This window comes from Cariama cristata, unplaced genomic scaffold (assembly GCF_000690535.1).
Source record: "Cariama cristata isolate BGI_N322 unplaced genomic scaffold, ASM69053v1 scaffold17939, whole genome shotgun sequence".
In the NCBI taxonomy this organism is placed as follows: Eukaryota; Metazoa; Chordata; class Aves; order Cariamiformes; family Cariamidae; genus Cariama; species Cariama cristata.
The window spans coordinates 33,974-54,362 of NW_009637652.1; the positions used below are offsets into that span (position 1 = coordinate 33,974).

Here is a 20,389-nt window from a genome sequence, read left to right on the forward strand (position 1 = left end):
GCAGGGTAAAACAGCACAAGTGTGGGTCTGGTGGCAAAGGTAAGCCCTGACATTGAGCTGTTCCACTGCCTCTCACAGGCAGCAGAGGAAAAAAACCCAAGCAACCCCTTAAAAAATCAAAACAAACAAACAAACAAAAAACAAACAAAAAAACCCCCCAACCAAGCAAAAAAGCAATCAAACTTGTTTCTATTTACCTGCCGTGAGACCCAATATCCAGCCCTAGAAGCTAAGGGACTGGGAGTGCCCAGCTCCTAAATGTTGGTCTCTGGAAATTTGATCCTGAGGAGCACAGAGGTCAAAGGAACCTGTTGCTTTTGTTTTGTGGCTATGTGATTTTTTTGCTAAGTTTGTGTTCTTTGGCCTCTCTCATGTCTGGGGAGAGGAGAGATTTGATTAAGGCTTTTTTCCACATTTGAGACATTCATAATGTTTCTCCTGCATGTATCCTCTGGTGCCCAGAGGTGGCTAGATGCCTGACCTGGCCTTTGTCCCTCTGTGGATACACAAGGCCCTCTGTCCCCTGTCCTGCTGCGTACTCATGGAAGAATAAAGGAACTTAATAGCTCTGAGACTTCATGAAATGTACTGGGTTTGAAAGTTTTCAGGAGGGTGGTGGTAGTGAAAAGACATACCTTATGCTTGCATGCAGAGAGTAAACCGTGTTTCCTTAGGCAGCTGGGCTGTATGTACGTCTGTTGTTTCCCTGCTGCCATAAACCCGTATTACAGCCTCGTAACTAAGAAAATGCCTTGGAGGGGTTGGTCTGGGAACTCCTTCTGCAGGCTCATCTGGGGACTCATTAAGTACCGACCCTGCTCAGGGCAGAAGCTTTAGCTAGAGACCTCCCCAGATCCCTTCCCACCTCGGTGAGTTGATGGGGTGCACCTGGCGTTTTTCAGGTGTTAATGGTACAAAGTTTTATTTTATCCTTATGATGCAGCTTCTGAAAGATAAAGTGCAGCAAAATTGATCTGGTGTGTACTGTGGTATGGCTACTGGGCATAAAAACAATGTGGATTTCTGTGTGTATTTGGGATGTGGATTGTGCCTCATCTTAGTCCACATACAAGAAATGGAGATTTGGGTTTTGCCCATAGAAATCACGGTGTCTGCTTCCCAGGGGAGGCGTGTCACGCTACTGTGTTGCCTGTTCACTCTTCAAGATGCTTTTCACTTTCCATTCCCTGTCTGTTTCTCTTGTCTATTTATTTGCTTTTTTGGATTTTTATTAAGGAAATGGCACATTTTCTCCACCTCCACGCCGCCAAACCGTCCCTCCTCCAAAACCCAGACGCTCCAAGAAAGGTCTGTGTCACCCACTGCTTCCTCTTTGATTTTTGCAATAGGATTGCAGACTCTGTTGAATTTTTACTACTTGCTTACAGGACCCTCAGATATTTGTCTGTGTACGACTGCTAGGAAGTGGAAAGAGAGCCCATCCCTGTGCTGCTGTTAAGTTTTTAACAACAGTGATGTCTTCTATAGTTTTGGAGCTTGACCTGTGCTTCTTGTTACATCCCTGAGTCATGGTTACTGGCATAGACTTTGAGTTGCATGAATGCTTTGCTTCTGTTGTTTACTGCCTTGGTCTTTGTTCTTTTTATTGTTGCTTGTCAGTTGTGTCATGTGGTCACTGTCGAAAGATGAACTCACTGAAGAGACATTTTCTTCCCCCAGCAGGGCTGGATAAACAGGAGAAGTACAAGTCTCATCCAGGTGAGAATTGCTCTTTCTTACTATGAGTAGATAATGCATGATCGTAATACAGACATGTTTTACGGTCAAGGGCCAATGCAAGACCCTGTAGTGCTGCTTCAGAGCACTGTAAGAAAACAGTCATTTTCATGAAAGAAGAGTTTTAGTTCTTTTAATTTAGTAGTGGGTGCAGTGACCTTTCATTAAACAGGGAATGTTTGAAGGTGGAGGGCACGCATAGTTGTGCTTTGGAGGAGCAGAGAAATCTCTTGCTCATCTGATGCCACGGTCCTTAAAATCCAAGGTCCCTTGAGAGGGTGCTCACTCTGCTTAAGTGTGTAGTCATCTGTTGATGTCTAGAGAGGCCAAGCCTGCAAACCCTTTGCTAGCCCATCCAGTGTTGACCTGAAGCAGGGTTTAAATCCATAAGATGAAGGACTGGAAAATGTGTGTCTTCTATAACACCAGACTTTGCCTTTGTAGACTCAGAACAGGTCTCTAAGTAATGTGACTGAACAGGCAGGTGGTTGTGAAAGTGCAGCGTGTTCCCTGGCTGATGAGGCCTGCACTTCCCTTTGTGCTCAGCTCAGTGCTGCTGTGGCTGGGCTGCTGGGTGATGCTGTCCAGGGCTCTTGCTATTTCCCTGGCACTTGGAGGGTAAATTTTGGAGCTCAATAGCAGATCATTTCATGGGGAGAGGAAAAATGTTCATTTGAGACACTATAAAGAGACTGCTGTCCTGTGTGTGTATCTATCTATATATACATATACACATATATATGCATGTATAAATAGAAAACATAAAATAGAACATTCCTGTCTGTATAGGCAGGACACCAGGATGCTGGAATGGGGACATGTCCCTACTTTTGTGCTTGTGAGGTGATACAGGATAACCGAAAACTGCTTTATGAAATGTCTCTAGAACCTCTAAGATCTCTCTCCCATTCAGTTTCCCCCTAGTATTTTTTTTGCTCAGTCCACTCCAAGAATGGTGAAGGAGTTGCTGTGATTTGGGATTTTGTCCTAGAGCTTCCAGCTCAGGATATTTTCTTTTATTTTTGTCCTGCAGGACAGAAGCATAAAGACTTTGAAGCTGAACTGCTGACTGCTCGAAGTATGGTGGCTGTCTTTGACTATAACCCTAAGGAGAGCTCTCCAAATGCGGATGTAGAGGTAACCACCAGCTGCTAACTCCTTTTGTAGGTTTCTTTTTCCTCTCTCATTTTTTCTTTTATCCCAAGACACTTAGCACTTTGGTCAAAATAGAGCCGATTATAACTTGGCAATATTCCTGCTAAAAAAGGGTTGGCTGAAGTCATAAAATGCAGTTTGCTGACATGCTCTCTCATGTATTCTCTGATAACAGTGTTCAGTTATCTGTGAAGAATATGAAGCAGTATACACTTAATGATTTTCAGTATGTGTCTGAATGAAACTGTGAGCATCTAACAGCCTCGTAGCATCCTCTCGTGATTAGAGAGGACTAAGCAGATCTGGGGCCGGAGGAAGCAGCCCCTGCTGTTAGCCACTGATCCAGGACACACTCTGGTAAAATGAAAAACATACTTAAGGGTTTGAATGGACTTCTCATACTTAAGATGGGCATGTCTTGGAGCATGTCTTTTGTATTCAATACCTGCATAAGTCTGTGTTCAAGCAAGAAGACTTCGCTCCAATTTAATGGACCAGTCTTCTAAGTTCTTGCTTTTCAAGCAGTCCCTACATATGATCCAAACAGTAATTTTGTGTAATTTTATTCCATGTCTGTAGAGAGACGGGTGCTAGGTGGTAGTCCCACAAAGCCAGCACACCCTTGAAAATCGCGCGGCAGCTTTTATACAAGATAGAAACAAAGAAGAAACTACCCAAAAGCAAATGACTGGTTACCTGTGATCGCATTCAACAGCAAATCATCTGTGCATGTCTCATTCATTATCTAATTACTTCATTATACTAAGGTGGTCCTAAACTTGCATCTAAAATCTCCTCCTAGGTGTGTTTTTTAGCATTTTAATGGGATTAGAATGATCTAAGTTCATCTAAAGGACACAATTTCATTAAGTTTCTGGACCCCAACCATCTGAGACCAGTTTGGAGATCAGTATCTTCTTATCTTACTGTTTTGGTTCTTCTTTATCGTATTCTGCATTCCTCAGCAGCGCATTCCTCCAGTCATCAGACCTTTCATAGCTCACCATTCTCATTCAGTGGAAAATTCCCTTTTCTACTAGATACCACCTTTGGCTTCGGTCTTGTGCTCCATGGAGCGCATGCTGGGGTGGCTGACAGGACAGATGGATGTGATGGTGAAGCGTCACGTGTGTTGTGCAGTGATGTTCTGTTTCCAGATCAAATTTGACCTGTCTTCAGGTCAAATCTTCCCATTTGCATGCGTTCCTGCTAGTGACTACTCCCTGAGCATTGCATACAGAATGGGGTCATCCAAAGGAACAGGATTTAGTACTTATATTTAAAGAAATTAAAATTATTTCTGGTGCTTGTTCAGCTTGTTCTCAAGATACCTTTCCAGAACACATTCTAGGTACTATTTTGAAACCTTATTAAAATTCGTTTAAGAAAGAGGCTTTGCTCTTGTCTTAATTTATGAAGTGCTTCCTTAGCACTGAATTCCACAGTTGGCCACTTCAGCTGCTCTTCTGCATCCTGGTCCTGCAAGTCTTAGCACAGTGGCCTCCCTCCCTCACGGTGAGATGGTGCAAGAAGCCCAGGGTGACCTTGTGTTTCTGGTGAGAAATTCCAGGCAGTGCTTCTCCTGTGACCGTTGTTCTCTTGCTCTTTGCAGGCTGAACTGACTTTCAGTGCTGGGGACATTATCACTGTGTTTGGGTCCATGGACGACGATGGATTCTATTATGTAAGTATAGGGATTGGGAAGGTCCTCTGGCTACATCTGAAGTCGCTGGAGTCCATCTAGTGGCAGGAGAGCAGAAATCAGGGAACAAAATATTCTGCTTTTGGAAAAAAAACCAAACACCATATCTGTGTAGTGCAGGGCAGATTGTTTCTGGCAGTCCATGCTTTTCCTGTAAATCCAATATCGAAATGGTTCTGAGTTTATTTCCTGGCGTAACTTGACTAAATATTTCCCAAAGCCTAGGATGCATTTTTCTGCACATATGTCAGCTGAATCTGCATCTGCTATAAGTTGATTTGTCACCAAGCACACAGACACATGGTCTTGTCCAAGGCAGGAGGCTAAAGTGGTAACATCAGAATAAAAATGTATGGTGACCCCCATCTGGCCATACTTCAATGCCTCAACTTCAACAAGTGCTGGTATCTGTTTAATTTACTGTGCATACCTGGGGACTGTGCCTGCCAATGAGCTGTGTGCTAGACATGATCCTTGGCCCTTGGATCATTCACCTTTTCCTGCACAGAAAGCAACGTGTCTTCACACATCAAAGTTGAGGTTCAGCTCCAGGTAAAGTCTAGAGGGGATCACTGTGAATGTTTTGACTTCTTTTATAGTGTTGGCCAAACAACGTTGCTGGGGTTGCTTTTTGTCTCACCCAACCATGTGCTGTTGAACTGAAGAAAATTTTTTAGGAATATGGCCAAGCTTGGTTTGGAGCTCTAAACCTCAGTAAGCATTGAGGCAAATGCCTACAGGACATTGTGCCAGTAGTACCTCATTCTTTAAAAAAATAAATAAATACCAGAGCAAATCAAAAGCCTTTAGAAAGCTTGTGGGACGGTCATATTCCAGTTGCTTCCAGGATAGAGGTGGAAATTTTTTGTTTGTAGAAGTGATCATGTTGCTGGAATGCATTTGTCACGGCTTGCTGCCATCTTTTCTTCCTTTACTCTCTTCTGAATTGTTCCACAACTAAGCAAGAATGTGAGTTGTGAAATTTGCTGAGGATCCTTCCAAAATGAGTGTGTTACTGGGCTTCTCTCAGATCATAGCCTAGCCTTCTCTGCATGGGACTGCTCCTCTATTTATTATTTCTCCATTAACTGGGAAACCTGATGGGAGAACTAAATGTTGATCTTGCAGGGAGAGCTGAACCAACAGAGAGGGCTTGTCCCGTCTAACTTCTTGGAAGCTGTAACTTCAGATGAAGGCGTGGTTGAAGAACTTCATTCAAAAGATAAAGAAGCTTTTCCACTGAGTGCTGAGAGCCAGGTACGATTGTGTGACTCTGCTAGTACAGACATCCAAACTGTGATGTGGCTGGCGATTGGGCATTGTGCAGCATGCAGCATCTGATGGAATCATTTAAATTGTTGCATGCAGCTCAGTTCATCCCATGGGAGATGCTTAAAAGTTTAGAAGGGAGTGCTAGGACCTCTTCTTGAAGACTTCCCTATAATGCAAAAAAGAGGCACAAAGCATCAACATCCACTGGGGCCTCAGTCTCATTATGATCAGGTGAGGAAAGAGCATCCCAGGTCCCACCAGCAAATTCTTTAGATCCACAAAAGGGTCAATGGTGAAATCCTGCTGCAAGCAAAGCAGTTCAGCCAGCTCCCCAGACACATGAAATTCCTCAGATATGCTTATATCTGTGCCAAAGAGTTCTGGAGTCACTGACACCTCAACACCAATGCTCTTTCACCCATCCTGAGTTAGATATATCTTAGTCCAGTCTGAGGTGCTTCCAGATAAATTCAAAACCCACTGGGGAATTTCACAAACAGATCTGTGGGTTGGATCCTAAGGCTTTGAAAGCAATTTAAAGGAAATTAAAGGAAATTAAAAGGTTGAGCTAACCCCTTGCATTATGTTACTGATATTCTTGACAATGCTTAAGCGGGAGATTTGAGTCATCTGCCAGATTCGGTCCATCTTCAGTGGGTGAGGCCGGAAGTGTAGCACCTCCCTAGTCACTCCTGAACCTCATATGCTGTGTCACTCTAGAGAGTAGGAGGCAGAGGGGGACACAGCTTGGTCCCAGCTCACATGTACTCAACCTTGAGTTCTTCTTGGGAGGTTATTGGCAATGTCAAATGGTGCTAGACCCATAAAAGCATGTAAACGCAGGCCCAGATTGGCTTTGAGCCAGTCCTTATGGAAGTATGTGTCCCTGAATCCTCTTCTGTTGAACTCTCCACTGGTGCCACCCTAGCTTTCCTGCTGTCTGCAGCATTCTGTGTCCTATTTTTCATGCTCAGCTCTTCCTTTCCTCTACACCCACCTCCCATTTCTATCTTCAAATGCTGCCTGATCTCCCTTAGGCTTCACCTGCAGCCCCATCTCTTGCTTCCGGGCATTTCCATCTTTGTGGGTACAGGTTCTGCATTACAGCCTCAATGCCTTCTTATGAAGAGCAGGTGGCAGGCCTGACTCAGAAATAAGGTTTGTGGGTAGCTTGCTGGATCATCTTCTAAACTCAGAAGTTGTCTGGGTCCCTTGTTCTTGCCTGTTTAGGATATTCAGTCCCTTTCCTCCCAGCCCATAAATGCTGGTCCATGCTGGGGAATCACACGTTAATAAGCTGTTGCTACCGGGGTTTAAGAGCCCGGAGGTTACACAAGTCTAACTTTCCAGGGGGGAAACAAGCAGTCAGAGTGGGTTTCCTTCTTCAGTTTCCCTCTCAAAATGATCTACTCCTCCAAAATTACTCATCTACTAGAACAGAGGGTGCCAAAGGAGACCTGAACCCTTAAAATTAAAACAGATTTAATTCATAGTATAGCTTATTACAGATCTAACCCTTCTCTCCGGCATCAACTAGTAGCAACAAGGGCCTGTTTCAGATGCCAGGGGTCATTATTCCAGCCCAGCCTGGGTCGTCGCAGAAACCATAGGGAAATTCAGGTAACCTTCAGAGCTTGGAGAGCTGATCTGCTACTTGCAGATGTGAAGGATTTAGCTTAGCTAATGGTATTTTATTAAGAGCGAGTAAGAGAGAGGAACTTGGCTCATAAATAGGGTAACATATACAACAAATCTGCCCTTATTTCAAGTATTCCCCTGCTTGCAGCCCTCTCCTCTGTTTTACTGGTGAGGAAACTGCAACACCAGTTTGACCTGCCACGTCCCAGGCTTTGTCATGGGTCTTACAGGGTAACAAGGTCCTGTCTGCTCTGCTGCTGAGCAGGCAGCATGAGCTGCTCCTGCTTGCTGCCCTGCAGCTTGCTGCTGTTCTGCTTTCCTCTCTGCTTTCCACTGGTGCTGTGTTCAGCAGTGGGTGACTGTTCCCCTGAACACAGCAGTTTGGCCCAGATATCCCTGCATGCTCCAGGCTGTAAGCTTTTTTCCTATGGTTCATGACACCTTTATTTTAACAGAAATGCCTTTCAAATGTGATAAAGTAACCCATATAAAATAAACAAGTTTCAGGCTTGCCTGCCCTTCATATCTTTCCATTTGTCTCCACTTCTCTCTACCAGAGATCCAACAGAGCTTCCCCTTGCATTGGCTGTGGGTTTTGGTCTGCAGAGCAGAAAGCTGTTGCCTTAGGTCAGGATCAGTTTGGTAGTTTTGGTACTCAGCTGATCCACAAGCTGCTAGTCTTCACAGCCTGATGTCTGGGGACTTGGAAAATTCAGTTGGTGATGATTAAGCCAATTTAATTTTAGTGGGAATCCACATTAACTATCTCGGCATGACTTTGTGTTGGCTGTTTCTGTGTAGTGACAGACTGTCTCCTGTCCTGCTGCCTCCTTACTTCACCAGGTTACCCGTCCTGGGTGATTCTGGCTTAGCACTCTTTAACTATGTGCAATCCTACCTCCTGCTTGTGCTTTGCAATCCAGATCTACCTAAACAGCTTCCAAATATGAAAGGCATGTTTGCCCCCTGTTAACAGCGGTACATTTACCCTGCTCATAACTGAACTTGTATTAATTAACTACATTTAAGTATGTTTAGTGATTACTGAGGAGAGACAGAACCTGACCCCACTGAGTTTTTGGCTCTGTCACAGAAATCGCAGAATCCCTACCTATGGGCAGAACACCTGATGGGTAAGGCAGAAGGATTACCTCCTCCTGTAAAACTTACATATTCTAAGGGCCATCCGTGAGCTGGAATGAACTTTCACAGTGATACAGCCATCCCCAGGGCTTTACAAACTCCAGTGATGTATTCACTCCATAGAGTTAAGGAACTTGCTTGTTAAAGTGTGTTGTTGGCACATACAACACAAACAGAAGCACCTTTGCTGATGCTGTTTGGGATGAGGGGAGTCAAGGGTATGCAAAAAAATCACCAAAGGCAAAAGATGCAAGGCAGCCTCTGGAGAAGTATTGTTTGAATCTTCTGAAAGACGGCATGGCAAAACAGACTCCCATCAAATTTACCAGTCCCAGCTTGAGACCTAACACATCAGGGGGCATGCGTATGCACCATGGTATCAAGGCAGAGCTTTGGACTTATATTAAAGCTAGTTCCAGTCTTAACAGAAGCTTCTCCAGCATGATCAGGAGTGATTTTTAAATTGCTTGTAACTTCTTGGATTTGTTGTTTTCACTCTGTTCTTCACACTTCTCTTCTCCCTGTTGCTATGCCAAAGGCCTGAGAATAAGGACAATTTACTTTCCAAATTGAACTGTGAATCATTTTGAATTATTTCTGAGTAAATCTTAAAATGCTGGCAACTGAAAAAGGTGAAGCCATTTAACTTTCAAACTGACAACGTTTGGGGATTAGATTCAGCAATAAAAAACACAGCACAAAGAGGAGTATCCAAGAAGTTACGGTCACAAGCTAGGGCCCTGAAACACTCATGCTCACCAACTTAGAGCAGTTGCTTTAATGCTGCGGCTGTCGAATGAATATTTTTGCATCAATAATACGCAGTTTCTGTCAAAGACTGATTGTAAAGCACCTTCAGAAAGTGTTTGATTCTAATTGATTTCATGTATTTATTTCTGCCTGTATTATGCATCTGTGATGGTTCTTTTCTTCAGAGAATGAGGAAGAGAAGAGTCCAGTGATAGATATGAATGATACATAGAGAGAGAGAGCAACCATGTAAGTTTGTGTGAGAAGACCTCTTCAATCTCCCACCCAGCCTAGCATATTAAAAGATCCTGCACCTGTAGTTTACTCCTTTTCTTGCTTGTAGTTTGACAGGCTGGTTTGGGCTCTGCCAGATTGGTTCTGTATTAAAGACAAGCCATGATCTGTTCAGCACATGAAGTGCAATTGTTTGGAACAGTTATCTGGTGGTTTTGGGAACTGTGATCAGATTGTGTGTGCTGGATATTCAGGTTTAGAAAAGACCTGCTTTGTAATTCAGCCTGGCCCTTCTACCACTGTTCAAGCACATCAACAGCCAAAGCTTTGTTTAGCTTTTGCAAGATCCTGCTGAGGCTGAGCACGCCCCATATTCAGCCTGTGGGGTTTTTATCCTCCTGATTTTACTCCTTCCTGAGTATAGTCCCAAAAAACCCCTGCACCCCATCAGCTTTAGAAAGTAGTAACAATTAGTCTCTAAAACCAACCTTGTGTGGATAATTGTTCTGTCTGATAACACGTAAAGAAACAATTTTGGGGCTGGAAGGGTGAGACCTCTGCTTTTGGTGGGTAGTGGGAGCAGCTCTGTCTTTTTCTTAGTTTCAAACATTGTTCTCCTGAAATTGTGCAAATCAGTAATATCAGAGACAGCACTGAAAACTGCCACCGGAAAACTAACATGACTCTTCCCCTAATAGCTTTTATCAGGATATTGACAGAGCGATTTTTCCTTCATGTTTCTCTTAGAGAAGAAGCCCTAATTTTAGTATCATTTGTCTCTTACCAGATGAATCTATAAACTGGTTCTGTTGCTTTTCTGCCATATAGAGACCTCTGAGAGTATCTGCACATGCTTGTGTGTAAGAGTGCCTCTGTGTGTGGAAATCTGCCTGGGCGTCGTATACCACAGCTGGGAATGAGCAGGACTTTCAGCCACAAAGACAGGAAACTGCTAGTCACTTCCTTTTAACTGTTTGATATTTGATAATGACATTGATACTGCAGTATCCTTATTACAGTAAATAATTGTGACTTGGTCTGGGTACCTGCCTCTCATTTTGCATGCAGTGTTTCATGCATAGCTCTACAGGGGAAATTGTATAAAGTTTGTTGGGCCACTTCAAATCTACCCTAAAATTGTCCCACCTTTGCCAGAAGAATGGTTTCCAGTGGTGCATGGGCACTAAGCCTCCACTGCCCTGGCTGCACAGGGGCCTTTACATCACTCCCACATCCTTTGGGGCTGCTGAGCCAGACACCCCAAGGCCTGAGCTTCCTCAGGGAGATCACTGCACGTTGGTGAGACCCCTTCTGATGTTAGCACAATGCTTTTGTGCATTTTATCCAAGGATTCTTTATTGTGCAATGCATAAATAGTTTCTGGAGCAGAACCCAAGGATTCTTACTTTTGCACCCAGCTAACCCAGTAGGCTACCAAGTTAGCCCTCACCTGGCTCACTTTTTCTCTTCACCTCTGTAAATCTTGCATTACTGGCTGAAAACCATTCATCTAGATTCATTCAGCTTTATTTCCATACTTCTCAGACCTGACTAGCACTTGAACCACCGACACCAAGTGTTGCACCTTGCACATGCTGCCAGGAGATGCAAAGAGTGCAGTTGATGCTGCAGCATTAGTTGGAGGAGTGGACCTTACAGACAGAGTGCAGCTTTCACAAGGGCCAGGCTGTGCCATCAAGCCTTCTGCAGCATGTCCTTGGCAGCAGCTGGCCTTTCAAGACAGTGCTGCATATCCCATCCCATTGCCCCATCCCTGGAAGTGTTCAAGGCCAGGCTGGATGAGGCCTTGAGCAACCTGGTCTGGTGGAAGGTGTCCCTGCCCATGGCAGCGGGATTGGAACCAGATGATCTTTAAGGTCCCTTCCAACCCAAACCATTCTGTGATGATTCTATGATATCTGGAGAGTCGCAGAAGTGCCTCTGAAAGCATGTGGAACAACATTTTTAGGTGAAAATAGAGTGTGAGTTCAGGAAAAATCAGCCACTGTATTGTTTACTGTAATGAAAAGAGGTGGAGAGCTGTTACCTCTCTGTCTCTGTAGCCAGAGACCTTAGTTCTGGTAAGAGAGAGCCTGATGGCACTATCATTTGGGACAGTGTAAAGTGATTACTGCAAGACAGTAGTTGACTCTCAACTTTCTGGAGTTGGAAGGGGTCGTATATTAACATCAAGCCAGAGCTCTCTAGAAGTCCCGTACTCCTGTCTGCTCAGGACTGACTTGATAGGTATTGCATATATGGAGTCTGACTCTACAGAAGAGGTCTCTGCTTATCTTGTACCAGAAGTGCTTTCTTCCTGCAGCAGAGTGAAGGGACTGGAATACAGCAGCATGACTTCAACCTGTGAGGGGAGGAGAGGTCACAGCCACTTTTTGTGCTTTTTGTCACACAGGAAGAGGGGGGCTGAAACAGCAGTAGGTGATAGAGCAGTGCTGCTTTGGCTTTTGACCCCAGGAGACTTTTAATAAACTAACCCACAGCACAGAAAGTACGATTGTGCTATAGCTATGGCAGTAATGTTATGCCTGTGCACCTGCTTGATTCAGCAGCTTTCCCCAGGCGCGGTGTGGGACCAGGACCAAAGCACATCCATTCCTGAACTGCAAGCAGCTGCTGTGATTCTCACACGTTTTCTGTGCAGGACTAATGTCTTTGCTCTTCAGTAAAGCTTCTACCCCAGGCAGAGCATCCTGCTGCTGCTGTCACTAACTCATCTTCCCTGTTGGAGCTGTGGCTGCTTACAGACCCTTAAGGGACATGCACTCGACTCGCCCTGACTTAGTGGGACCCAAGCAGAGAGATGATGAGGGCCCTCTTCCTTGGCACAGCTCCAGCCACTGTCATGTTGTGTTTTGGGTAATGCCAAGACAGGAGGTACAGCTGGGAACTTGGAAGATGCAGGTAAACCTGCCCTGCCAGATCAGAAATGGTCACTGTCCAGACACCTAAACCCAGGGAGAGGAGATCATGGAAAGAAGGCTGCTGCTGGGAACTGACCTGTCATTAGTATTTTGTGAAGAGGAAACTGAGCCCACGACTAGGGTACTTTCTGATTTCTGAAAGCTATTTCCAAAAGGAGCAGCATACAGTGCATCATTTGGGACTGTGGGTCCCAGTTAACATTCTCAACTGCTCAGGTGATTTAGGAATACATGTCAGTTGCTGTGTGCCACTTGATCCAAGACTTCTCCATGTCCTGCTCCATTATGAACTTTTTCTCCATTATTGGTGCCACTGCAGAGCATCAGACTTTGCTTTCTGCCCCTCCTGTGACTAGATCTGATGGATGCTGAGCAACCTTGCAAGACTCTGAATTTCTCTTACCATGAGAGAGCATGGCCACTGTTGCAGAAGCCTCCCAGCTTAGCCGGCCTCCTTGAACTTCTGAAGGTCTTGCACAGCCCTTGTTCTTATTAGGTTGGTTTTTTTCTTAATGTCCTGCCTTCTGCTGCAGAGTGTGCGGGGAGCCCAGCAGGCTCCTGCAGCCCAGGCAGCCAGCAGGCATGCATGGATGCACCAGTATCTATCCATCCGTGCTTTCAGGAGGTGCTTCACAGCATCTTCAGCATCTGTCACCAAGTTCTCAGTGGGGCTTTTCTGCTGTCCTGTTCTTAGCCCAAAGTTAAGAGATTTCAGAATGTCTGAGCTCAGGCATGGTCTGGTAGAGCATTCAAAAAAGTTTAAATCCAATGAAAACTTCCTAACTAGATCTGTAACTGCATAGAGGAGCTGAGCCTTGCAGAGTGAGGGTCAGATGGGCGGGGAGAAGGCAGGGTTCTCTGGCTGAGGTTTATGTTGGCATGATGTCCTTCATGAGCTCTAACTTCTGCTTTTTTCTTTTGTTTTCTCTTTTTCCCACTCAGTTAAATCCAGATGGGTCTGTTGATCAGAGCGACTCCTCACCAACTCCTCCTACTCTGCCACCTTCCTGCCTTGTCATGGGTGAGCAGTCTCCAGAGCAGGCATCGCTCGCGATTCTCAAATGCAGTGATGTACCTGGTCAGAGTAAAAAGAAGAGAGGCTTCTTCTTCAAAGGAAAAAAGCTCTTCAAAAAACTTGGGTCCAGTAAGAAAAATTAACAAGGGATTTATTATTCTGTAAAGGCTGCCTGTGCAGTCTACACAGAGACTGAAAATTCAGGAGAAGCTCTCTGCAATAAGCTGATTAGAGTATTTTCATAGGGAAAAAGTGTATGTTGAATAGAGAAAACTCTTCAGTGGGTCTTTGAGCTGTGGTCTCTGCTGAGATCCCAGCCGTGGGTGCCTACCCAGTGTGGGCAGTGGCTCTGAACACAGCATCTTGGCACTGGGGTGCGTGAGGCCTCAGCTCTAGGATACAGCTACCTCCACAGTAGTGTGTCCTGCTCCCTGCAGCCCTCAATGCACCGGTTCCCTGTAAATATTTTAATTTAAAAATTTGATTCTGGCTGTAAGTTAGCTAAATGGCTTTTCCCAGCAAAGCCCTGGCCCCTTAGGAAGAGATCCCTTGTACTACACACCCTGGTATTTCTCTGGTCCAAAGGAGGTTGTGTCAACTCCTTCACTTCCTGCAAAGAAAATTTGCACTTTTCTGTTCCCATGAATCCCTTTTGCTGTCTCTGGGCTGACGAGTAAGTTATTTGTACTGTAAACCTGTAAATACGCAGCTGTGCCTAGGAGCATCCCACACTGCCTCAGTCATGTTTCATCATGAGGATTCCTGTGGAGGAAGGAACAATACCCTGAAGGGGGTCAGTACTTCTGCCTGTTGGGTGGGCTGCTGTAAGCTGCTCTTGGCTGGTTCACCTTGACCACACACTGGCTGGGGACTCCGCCTTATTTATTTATTTATCTCTCTACCTATTTATTTATTTATTTATCATCTGCCTCTTTTGCAGTTTTATTTGGCTGTTTCAGTGGGCTGCTCCTGAGTTTGAGCAGAGCTGGGGGATGGAGAGTTTGCAGCTATTTTCATATGAGATGATGTGTTCCCTGAGTTAAAACACATCCCTTTCTAAGCCACGGAGAGTTTTGTACTACATGGTTTCTATCCTTTTCAGTGTTTCTTTCTTTGCATGTTTCAGTGGGGTACTTGTTTTGAGAAGAACAGTTACGTGAGGTAGGTGAATGATGCCAGCACAGTGTCCACGAGTGTTGGTGATACGGTATGTTTTTATTTAATATCAAATTTTATTATAATAAAGTCTATTTTCACAAAAATACATTTTCCTTAAAAAAGCAAAAGATTCAGTGATGCTTCTTCTGAGGCGGGGGCAAAGGGGAAAATGATAGCCATCAGTTGCACCTTGAGGATGCTCCGCAGCACTACATATAGTAGCCGGCCTTTCCTGTGATCATGGTGAGAGATGCCTTCTCTGGGCGTGAAAACTCTTTGCCTCTCCTGTTTCAGAGACCTAATCCTGGAGGAGAAAGCACCAAGGTGTGGTTACACAGTGTTACACTCTGGCTGAGCGCAGTTATACCACGTCCAGACCTCAGCTGCACGTGCATGTAGCCCTGCTGCGCTGCTTGGGTGCTTTCATGCAGCATTAATCCCAGGATCTGGGCACTGGACCCCTTCATTGTGGGTGCCACCAAGCCTGGGGGGACCTGCACAGCCAGATTTCTTCCCTCAGTTCTGTTCTCTGCTTGTCGGTGTTACCTGTATGTGGGTGCTCCTGGATGTGAAGTGAAGGGCCCGGGGCTGAAGCAGCTGCCCTGGTACTAACGCCTTCCACAGAGGGACTGCAGATCAGGAGGGAGGGTTGCTGGGCCGAGGCTTCCAGGACTACCCGGGCCATGTGGCTACACTCACACTTCCCTGTCATGTTGATGCAGCAGAGCAGTGAAAGCAGCATCAGGTATGGTGGCTATGTCCAGACTACAGTGTTTCATTCCCTGATGATTACGTTTTTAGAACAGAGCAAAAATTTAAGAGGTTTTGTTACAAGTACAGCTTTTACTTTTTAAGTTTCAGATACTTTGGCATTTTCCATTTTTTAATTGGCTCCTCCACAGCAAGCCAAGTTCAAGCCAGGCTGGGAGCACATACCTGTGGAGAAGATCTGCGTATCCCTTGCAGATGTTGGCTTCTTTTCATGCTGTGCTGAGAGGGCAAGTTGGCTGGGATAGATCAACTCTCTTGGTCCACCTACAACAATCTTGTAGGTGGAATCCACAGGCCACTTGTGGTCTTCCTAAATATCTGATGCAACTTCCAGAGTCCAGGCTCATCTTGTGCCAGCAGTGACTGGGTCTGTCCAGCCAGCAGGACCTGTCCAAGCACCACCAGCAGCTGCTCAAGAGATTGTTGCAAGGGTCTTTTCCCATGTTTCTTACCCAAGAGATTAACGGCCTACTGCTGGGACCCCTGAATCAGTGCTGTGCCTAGAGAAGAGGCTTTGCTGCCTTTGTGTCCCCCAGTTTGGGGTTCTTCTGGGGACTGCTGCCCTATACAGAAGTCTAAATGAGTATTATCAAAAATGCCATTAGTATTGGTCTTGATTTTTGTAGTGCCACCACAGCGGACACCCAAGTCTTGGGCAACTAAGCTTCCAGTCCTCCTGTGCGGACCTGCTCTAGCTGCTCAGTTCTGCAGGGCCTCCACCTACGTGGTGTCTCTGATCTGGCAAGAGAGGGGTGGAGATGCTGGAGACAGACTGAGCTTTCCTCCAGCCTTGCTAGGAGTTGCAGGCTTTGTGCCTGTTTGCCTAGGAGACATCTGGAACTCAGCAAATGTGCTGTTTGTGGCATCTGATGCCAAGAAAGAAGAAAAAAAGCAGTTTTCCCCTCTCATCCAGCTGGAACAGTTCAGCTGGATGATATTTTGTTTATACTTCAATTTACTTTGGCTAAAAGAGGGGAAAAATAAGGAAACGCCAATAGCTCTGAGGTCAGACCGCAGGTCTTGGCTCTGTTCCTTGCTCTTACAACTCATTGAGCAGTTGATGCCCCATAGTCCCATCAGTGGAAACGTGGGCACTTGAAACTGTGATCTGTGGTGGTAGGTGGGGCTCTGCAAAGGCCACTGGTGCATAAATGTTGGGTCAGTTGTGTGGAGTGACAGTTCTGTATCTTGGTCCTTTGGGAATTCAGTCAAGGTGGCAAAAGTCACTGTGGGTTTTTCTGGGGGTTTTGCAGGATTCCCCTGACAGGAGGGACTCAGTTGGGAACCTGCTGCACCTTAGAGAGAAATGTTTCAGGAGGGTCTTGATGTTGCAGTGAACCACTGTCTCCTGTGATGGACAGGAATCATGGCAAGGACAGACTGAAAGTTTTGAAGTAATAAAGTTGCTGCAGCTATGAATGCTGGAAGGAGTTTCCATGACTTCTGAAGCAGACTTAAGCAGTGAAAGTCATCAGCGACCCAGTAATTTATCTTCAGCTTGCCCTGCCGCAGAGGAAGTTGGTTGCTGTTCTAACCGAATTTACCAGCTGGAATTTCCTAAGCGAGTTGTTTAAGGTCTTTTGAAAGAAACTGCCTGCCGTTGCTTATATCAGTTCATCAGAGGATGAACTGAAGATCAGAATGCTTAGGAAAAAAAGCAGCAGCTGTAATATTTTGGGGTCTGCCCAGAGCTGGAGGCCCTGTCTGCAGCCGGTCCCTCGCTCCTGGTGCTTCCTTCCTCCCTCCTCAGCTGAGCCCTTGTGACCAGAAGGTCCATGTTGTCTCTCTGCTCCCCGGGCACGGGCTGGGTTGCCTCCTGGCAAATTTTGCTGTGATAGACACAGACTCTCATCATTTAGCAAAGTCACCCTAATTCTGTTGGTTCTCCAATGCCAGGCTTTACAGCAAAGCTGAAGTCTTCTTGAGAACAGTTTAAGACCTTCAGGCTTTGGTAGCTGAACACAAAAGGCTACAAGAAACAAAAAAATAAGATAAAATGCAAATACAATCTAGATGTTCTGTTTTGCACCCTCTGCTTTTAATTGCTGTGCTGTATCCCAGATGTTGATGGCACGTCTCTGCTGAGGCACTAGTGTTTGCATCCACATACTCTTGTTTCCTTACTCCAGAGGAGCAGCACGTGGTCTCTGCTGCTGAAGGTGGTGAGCAAGAGGGCTTGGCACTCAGCATTGATGCTCAACAGAAGGCTCACCCAGATCCATGCCCTTTCTCATACACCATTATCTGGGAGCAGGGTCGCCGTCTCCGGGGAAAGTGAATATTCACGAGACAAAGCATCTCTCAAAACTTCCCACTTTCATGGTTTCTGAAGCAGTTTTGAGAGCAATTAAGTAAGTTCCTAATTGTGAAATGCAATTATCAGCACAGATGTGCACTAACTGTCTCAGTAGCCTTTGAAAAATCCCTACTCTCTTCTAACCGGTGAGCTGCATGATAGAGCAGAGGAAGCACCACGCAGATAATGGCTTTGAAAATCTGCCAGCTCTGCCCCTTTGCACAAGAGCAGCGTTGTGCTCGCCGTTGTGCAAGCAGCTGGTGGTGGTGGCAGCTCAGGCAGATGCTCTGCTTCTGGTTCCAACGCGCAGAGCTCACAGGATCACAGAGATGTGTGGGGTGGGGACATCTCCTGAGGCTCTGCCGCCCACCTCTGCCCGTGGCAGGCTTACCTCAAAGGCCAGGGAAGGTACTCAGTGTCATGTTCAAGTGAGCGCTATCTCCAAGGATGGATCCCACCCCTTTTCTGGGCCCTGTCCCAGCCCTGCACCACTCTTACGGGTGTCTTTCTTGCATCTAATGGGAATTTCCTTTGCAGCACCACGTGCCCATTGCCTGGCATGCTTTCAACAGGCACTTTGGAAAAGACTCTGGCTCTATCTGCTCTGTAGCCCTGCCATGAGACAATTGAAGCCAAGAGTGAGGTTCCCCCGAGCCTTCTCCCCTCCAGGCTGACCACACCAGCTTTCTGTGCTCTAGGTGGATTCCCTCCAATTTGTCAAAACCTGTCTGGGTCTAGAGGTCTGCAAACAGGGCCTGGGCTCCAGGTGCAGCCTCGCCTGTGACTCACTGCAAGATTTGCAATTTGCTTTGCAGATTTTCTTTGAAGCACTGAAGGACCAAGACAGTGCGTCACAAGGTACGGCTCTACCTGCAAGTAGCCCAGATGTGGGGATGGGGACGCCTGCAGAGTTGCTGCTAGAGACGGCGTACAGCACTGCGGTTCCTGGAGTGCCCCACACAGGGAAGAGTTCAGCTAATAGACATTCATTTTACCTACCCCAAGAGAACACCTGCAGAGACTTGGGTGCGCTCACTTTGTCCTGCTAAACCGTGGAGTTTCTGTTACGGAAGGAAAAAAACACTACTGCAATTGTGCAATTAGTTAGGTGTGAGCTGAGGAGCAGCGCTGGTAAGCAGCTCCTTTGCTTCTCTATATACCAGCTTGTTCAAGCACATCCTTCACCTGACCAGCCGTACCCCACTGCCCTGCCTCATTGACACAGCTGTAACACGGCAAGGGTTTGTCCGTCAGGTACGTTTGCACTCAGATAGGGAGAGGGGCTTTGGCCAGGGGAAGAGGTGGTGCTTTGCCAGATGAGCTCCCAGTACAACGGCATTTTGGGCAAGGACGAGACCCTACCTGAGCTGCCATGTGCTCAAGATCAGCAGCTGGAGGTTGGTGAAGCCTGTTCAAACCATCATCCAGGTGCCTCCTCCTCCTGCCCCTATCTATGCAGGGAACTGCACAGGGAGCAGCATTCATGGACCTTTCCAAACCACAACAGGGACATGGGGCAGGGTGGGTTAGGGAGGTGAGATGAGGAGTGCTGAGCAGAGCATCTTTAGAGCTGCTGCCTCCATAGGTGGATATGAAGACATCTTTTTTGACCTTTAAGAACAGCAAGGGATGAAGAGCACCATGGGGGAAGGAACCTTGTCCCTGTGAGATATCCCCAGAAGGAGTCAAGACTCTCAAACCATGGCAAAGTGCTGCCTTACATCTCCCCACTCCCCCAAAAAAAAAAACCCTAGGGAAGCTCTGCTTGAGCATCAGGCTCAGGGGGGTGCACAGGAGCCTTCCTGCTAAGGGAGCTGGGGCGGGAGGTGGGTGCTGCGCTGCCTTGGCCTCGTGCACCCATGGGGGAGTTTCCAAGCCCCGTGGGTCAGCCCCCTTGGGACGCCCACTGCAGATAACGCCCCGCTGCAGATAAAAGCGCAAGCACGGTGGAGACCGTGGTGAGGACAGCAGAAGATCGCAGGTGAGAGCCTGGCCCCTTGCACGCTTGCGTTTGCTTTTGTGGAGCACTTGTTTCTGTACAGTGGGTGGGAGACTCGGGGGAGCTGGGGCTGTGTTTGGAGCATCCAGCTGTGGTCTGTGCTTCCCGCTGCTCGTGTGATGGCTTCCCCACCTCACTCCAGAGCTGGCAGAGCCACCCTCTGCTTGGCACCAAGCACAGCTGGAGCACAGCGAGGCTGTAGCTGCACCAGATTGCTGCTGTTTTCAGGGGCTGCTCCACAGGGAATGGGTTTAACTCGGCATTTTAGTGTGAACCCTGGGCTACCTTTGCCCGCAGCTCCGTGGTGGGTGCTAATCAATGTGCAGTACGCACAGCCCACAGCTCTGGGCTCATTCTGATAAAGCTGATTGTTTTGGAGCAGCCTTGGGAGGTGAGTGGGTCAGCTTTGGGCAAAAACACCCCAAATGCCTATGGGTAGAGGCCCTCCCATGCTGCCCTGGCTGATCCCTCTTCCTCTCCAGCTCTTCTAACCCCATGCACCAACTCTCCTTGCACGCTCAGTGTTGCTGCACGGGGTCCCTGGCAAGCTGCCTGCCTGCAGCCCTTGCAGTGTGTC

At 46.6% G+C, this 20,389-nt stretch overlaps 1 protein-coding gene across 1 annotated transcript in view; it reads left to right on the forward strand.

Annotated features, from left to right (window-relative positions):
* BZRAP1 (benzodiazepine receptor (peripheral) associated protein 1) overlaps positions 1 to 14,860 on the forward strand; it is a 44,462-nt gene extending 29,602 nt beyond the window's left edge. Inside the window, exons 20-26 of the mRNA XM_009708423.1 lie at positions 1,237 to 1,308; positions 1,681 to 1,719; positions 2,771 to 2,874; positions 4,505 to 4,576; positions 5,723 to 5,851; positions 9,583 to 9,646; positions 13,516 to 14,860. Of these exons, the coding sequence (XP_009706725.1) occupies positions 1,237 to 1,308; positions 1,681 to 1,719; positions 2,771 to 2,874; positions 4,505 to 4,576; positions 5,723 to 5,851; positions 9,583 to 9,609 (443 nt within the window). The 3' untranslated portion in view covers positions 9,610 to 9,646; positions 13,516 to 14,860. The remainder of the gene's footprint in view (positions 1 to 1,236; positions 1,309 to 1,680; positions 1,720 to 2,770; positions 2,875 to 4,504; positions 4,577 to 5,722; positions 5,852 to 9,582; positions 9,647 to 13,515) is intronic.
* Positions 14,861 to 20,389: the final 5,529 nt, after the last annotated feature.